Here is a 3,833-nt window from a genome sequence, read left to right on the forward strand (position 1 = left end):
TACGAAACCAGAGGGCAGCACAGGATGCAATCGCACGACTCTGCCTGACCCTGCCTGTAAGCAATCTCCCAACTCATATCTGCAAGTAAATGTCGCGTTGAAAAGAGAGTCGCCAATCTAATAATAGGTATTGTAATCATTGGTTGTTACCTTCTGTAGTTAACCTTAAACATTATCTGGTCTTTAATTTTTATAGGTTGGACCAATACGGATTTATAATGTCTAAGACACGACTCGACCAAAAAAAAGTGGTAAACGATCCCATTGTTAATAATTGGATGTGTTTAATTTACCACGAACTTCAGCATTATACGTAAAATACCAACCTGTCTGTTGTTTCTCATAGTAATGTAAATGTGTTTCTTTTGACAGAATTCTGAATTATTTACATTAACGTATGGAGCCTTAGTGGCACAGTTACTAAAGGATTATGAAAATGTCGAAGATGTGAATAAACAACTAGAAAGAATGGGATACAACATGGGGATTAGGTTAATCGAGGACTTTTTGGCTCGCACAGGTTGTGGAAGATGCTACGATTTTAAAGATACAGCAGAAAAAATTCAAATGGGCTTCAAAATATTTTTGGGGATTACACCAACTATTACAAATTGGAGTCCAGCCGGAGATGAGTTCTCCTTATGTTTCGAAGTTAATCCACTGACCGAATTTGTTGAGCTTCCAGATCATTGTCTCAACTTGAAATATTGTAACATTTTGACTGGAGTTTTAAGAGGTGCTTGTGAAATGGTACAGATGGAAATTGCTTGCTGGTTTGTGCAAGATCAACTTAAAAATGACAGTACAACAGAACTAAGAGTGAAATTTATCAAAAGGTTAGAAGATGCTATTCCAGCAGGTGATGATTAAGGCATTTTTCAACTCGGAGTTACAAGTTCTAATACAAGATGGCAGAATTGAAACAGTATAATTATAAATTAATGAATTTGAGGAAGTAATATAAATTTTATTAAATCAGAACTACAGAAATACTTAAAAACCACTGTCTTTGTTTAATAATAAAGTACAAGACAATTACTTTACAAATACATCATTTATTTAAAAAGATAAGAATTTGAGAAAATGTATATTGATAGTATATGTATTTAAAGTACATATATTGTATAAAATGCACTTAGAATAAATTTTTCCTGTAATTATGAAATATTTCTTATTCTAAAAAACATGGTCATCATTTTTGCATTGTTAAAGTAGAATAGAGTATAAAGTGTTCTTCCTACTCTACTATGGGAATAATTTTCAAACTTTAAGTATACAGAAATGAAGACAGCAGTATATCGTACATTAATGAATTAGAACCCAATCCGCGGTTTATATTACAGAAAATGCAGTATTACATCCGTATATATGAAAGATCCTGCCTTCATGATATTACACTGCTTATCAAATGCGAAAAAAATTAATAAGTTTCTATTGATCAAATTTTATTTGAATAGAAGGTTACTAAAATATAAATAACAGCAGTTGGCAGTTTAATGATGGAACATCTGTTGTAAAGAAAAGTATATATCACTTACAATACAGCATATAGTACAATAGGGCAATGATCGCTGCCATACACTTTATCTCTCATGACATTATCACAAATTTTATTCTTTATTCTTTCCGAAACCAAGAAGTAATCCAATCTCCTATTAAAAAAGAAATGACAGAATACAAATAAACGTAATTTAAACTTTAATTTTCATAAAATTACTTACCATCCAATATTCTTACTACGTGCATTAGCAAAGTAAGACCAGAAAGTATAAGCTCCTGTTTTATCTGGATATAGATGCCTGAACGTGTCAACAAATCCAGCTTCTAAAAAGAGTGTCATGCCATCTCGTTCTTCTTTAGTAAAACCAGCATTTTTTGTATTAGTCTTCGGATTTGTTAAATCTGTAGATAAGTAGACATTTTATTGTAAACACTGAACATGTTATCACTTTTGTAATTTTCTATTTCATGAATTAAAAATTGACCTCAAATCATAAGACATTCTATGCACATGCAATACTTGTGTGGAAAAAAATGCCACAGTTGGTGCCACGTCACAACAATTATTAAAGGTTGGCCGGTATTAAGTCTATTTAATTTACTGTTTATACGAACCTATTTCTTGGTGGGCAACGTTCATATCACCGCATATAATAACAGGTTTTATGCTATCTAATTCCAAAATAAATTTTGCGAAGTCATCATTCCACTGCAGTTTTTTTGGCAATGTTACCAACTTTTGTCCAGCATTGGGAACATCTAAAAATATTCACATAAAACATGTACTTGGTTCTTGTTTTATTTTATTATATCACAGTCGAAGATAATGGAAATATATATGTTTTTCATAACTTATGAAAAACGCTTCACTCATATTCCATGCATTCTATGTAGCATATTTTTATCTACAGAAAATGTTTATGAAAAAAGGTAACACGGTAAAGGTACATACAAACGTTAACGACAAAATAGTCTTCATATTCAGCTGTAATTATCCTTCCTTCATCATTACAATTAGAACCAGGTATTCCATACTTTACATCCTTTGGTTCTTTCTTTGTAAATAATGCAACTCCACAATAGCCAGGCTTTTTACCTATATTAAATGTAAATTATATATGTATTAATATCAATATTAATTATATCAGAAATTCGTTGTGCCGCCCTTGGGGGCAAAAAACGGTGAAAGCTAACGTACGAAACCAGAGGGCAGCACAGGATGCAATCGCACGACTCTGCCCGNGTATTTGAAATTATGTATACCTTATCTAGAAAGAACATGCAAATTATTGGAATTTTGAATATGTGGTCATGAATAAATTGATAACTGTGCCATAAATTTATGACTCATATGCTATCTCATGTATGAAATGATAAAAAAGAACATTTTTTTTCACATGCATTTAAATAGCAATTGCAATAAATAATTGATAAGATGTATTGAAATTTTTCAAAAATTGAATATTGGACTACTTCAATGTATGGAACTTATAATTAACCCGAAATATTATAACTGTATTTATAAAAGTAATTACTTGTAAAAAGCATTAAGTTCATCGTCAATAAGTCGTAATTTCTCAGAATGAGACATTTCATGAGGTTCTTTTGTATAAGCCTTTCGTGGAGGTTTTACACATTTGCTACCAGACATTTTTCACTGGAATGTTATGCACGATTTTGATGCAACAGTATTCTCTTTAACAATATAGGAAATACAAATACTTTTTATAAGAAAACCGCACTGAAGAAAACGATATGAGTAAACCCGACAATCTCGAACAGCGTATTAAGCAAACCTTTCCTGAGTATGCGCGACCCGCAAGGAATTTTGCACGGTATCGATTTATCCCGCCACTGCTGTGATATGAACCCAAAGTGAAAATAACAAAGAAAGTAAACCCATACATTAATCTCGTGGATGTAAGAATATAAAACACGAAGCCCAAGCTAGGGAGCGAGTATCGGAGTAAGTAAAGAGGGAAGACGTAAGAACAGAGATGAGCAGGGAAATGTTTCACCCCATTGTTTGAAAGTTATAACTTCATTCTATCAATACTGTGCTGTATTTGAAATCTGCAGACTCGTTTTTCTTTACCGATAGAGAACATTTCGCTCTATTAAAAGCAGTTCCACGGCGCTGGTGAGCCGTGCCTCACTTTCGACAATGACGACCTCCGCGCTCATCGCGCTCATCTCTGCTGGTAGGAATAATGAGAATGTCGCCATATTGAAGGCCAAAATCTTAGCTTCCTCTGATTGACTAAGATTTAGTTGTCACTTTAAGAGTAGCGAGTAAAGAACGATGCGAAATGTGAACAGATTTACAGTGAATG

General features: G+C 33.0%; 2 protein-coding genes across 2 annotated transcripts; one reads left to right on the forward strand and one right to left on the reverse strand.

Annotated features, from left to right (window-relative positions):
* The first annotated feature begins 135 nt into the window (after positions 1-135).
* LOC105696028 (trafficking protein particle complex subunit 3) lies at positions 136-1,158 on the forward strand. The gene is made up of 2 exons (XM_012418201.1): positions 136-251; positions 373-1,158. Exons 1-2 carry the CDS (start codon positions 219-221, stop codon positions 868-870), a joined length of 531 nt encoding a protein of 176 aa, XP_012273624.1. The 5' UTR covers positions 136-218; the 3' UTR covers positions 871-1,158.
* A 138-nt stretch (positions 1,159-1,296) lies between these two features.
* On the reverse strand, positions 1,297-2,605 carry LOC105695367 (DNA-(apurinic or apyrimidinic site) lyase). The gene is made up of 4 exons (XM_023433776.1): positions 2,453-2,605; positions 2,116-2,259; positions 1,722-1,902; positions 1,297-1,652 (listed from the first exon to the last, which is right to left on the reverse strand). Exons 2-4 carry the CDS (start codon positions 2,138-2,140, stop codon positions 1,535-1,537), a joined length of 324 nt encoding a protein of 107 aa, XP_023289544.1. The 5' UTR covers positions 2,141-2,259; positions 2,453-2,605; the 3' UTR covers positions 1,297-1,534.
* Between the last annotated feature and the right edge of the window lie 1,228 nt (positions 2,606-3,833).

The sequence above is a fragment of the Orussus abietinus genome, unplaced genomic scaffold (assembly GCF_000612105.2).
Source record: "Orussus abietinus isolate OABI.00-Male unplaced genomic scaffold, Oabi_2.0 scaffold1406, whole genome shotgun sequence".
Lineage (NCBI taxonomy): Eukaryota > Metazoa > Arthropoda > Insecta > Hymenoptera > Orussidae > Orussus > Orussus abietinus.

Excerpts from the sequence above, each read along its gene's own strand:
- LOC105696028 (XM_012418201.1), top strand. The coding sequence starts at position 219 with ATGTCTAAGACACGACTCGACCAAAAAAAAGTG. Across the intron at positions 252-372 it reads GACTCGACCAAAAAAAAGTG|AATTCTGAATTATTTACATT; the intron begins GTAAACGATCCC and ends TTCTTTTGACAG.
- LOC105695367 (XM_023433776.1), bottom strand. The coding sequence starts at position 2,140 with ATGAACGTTGCCCACCAAGAAATAG. Across the intron at positions 1,903-2,115 it reads CGTTGCCCACCAAGAAATAG|ATTTAACAAATCCGAAGACT; the intron begins GTTCGTATAAAC and ends ACTTATCTACAG. Across the intron at positions 1,653-1,721 it reads CGTAGTAAGAATATTGGATG|GAGATTGGATTACTTCTTGG; the intron begins GTAAGTAATTTT and ends CTTTTTTAATAG.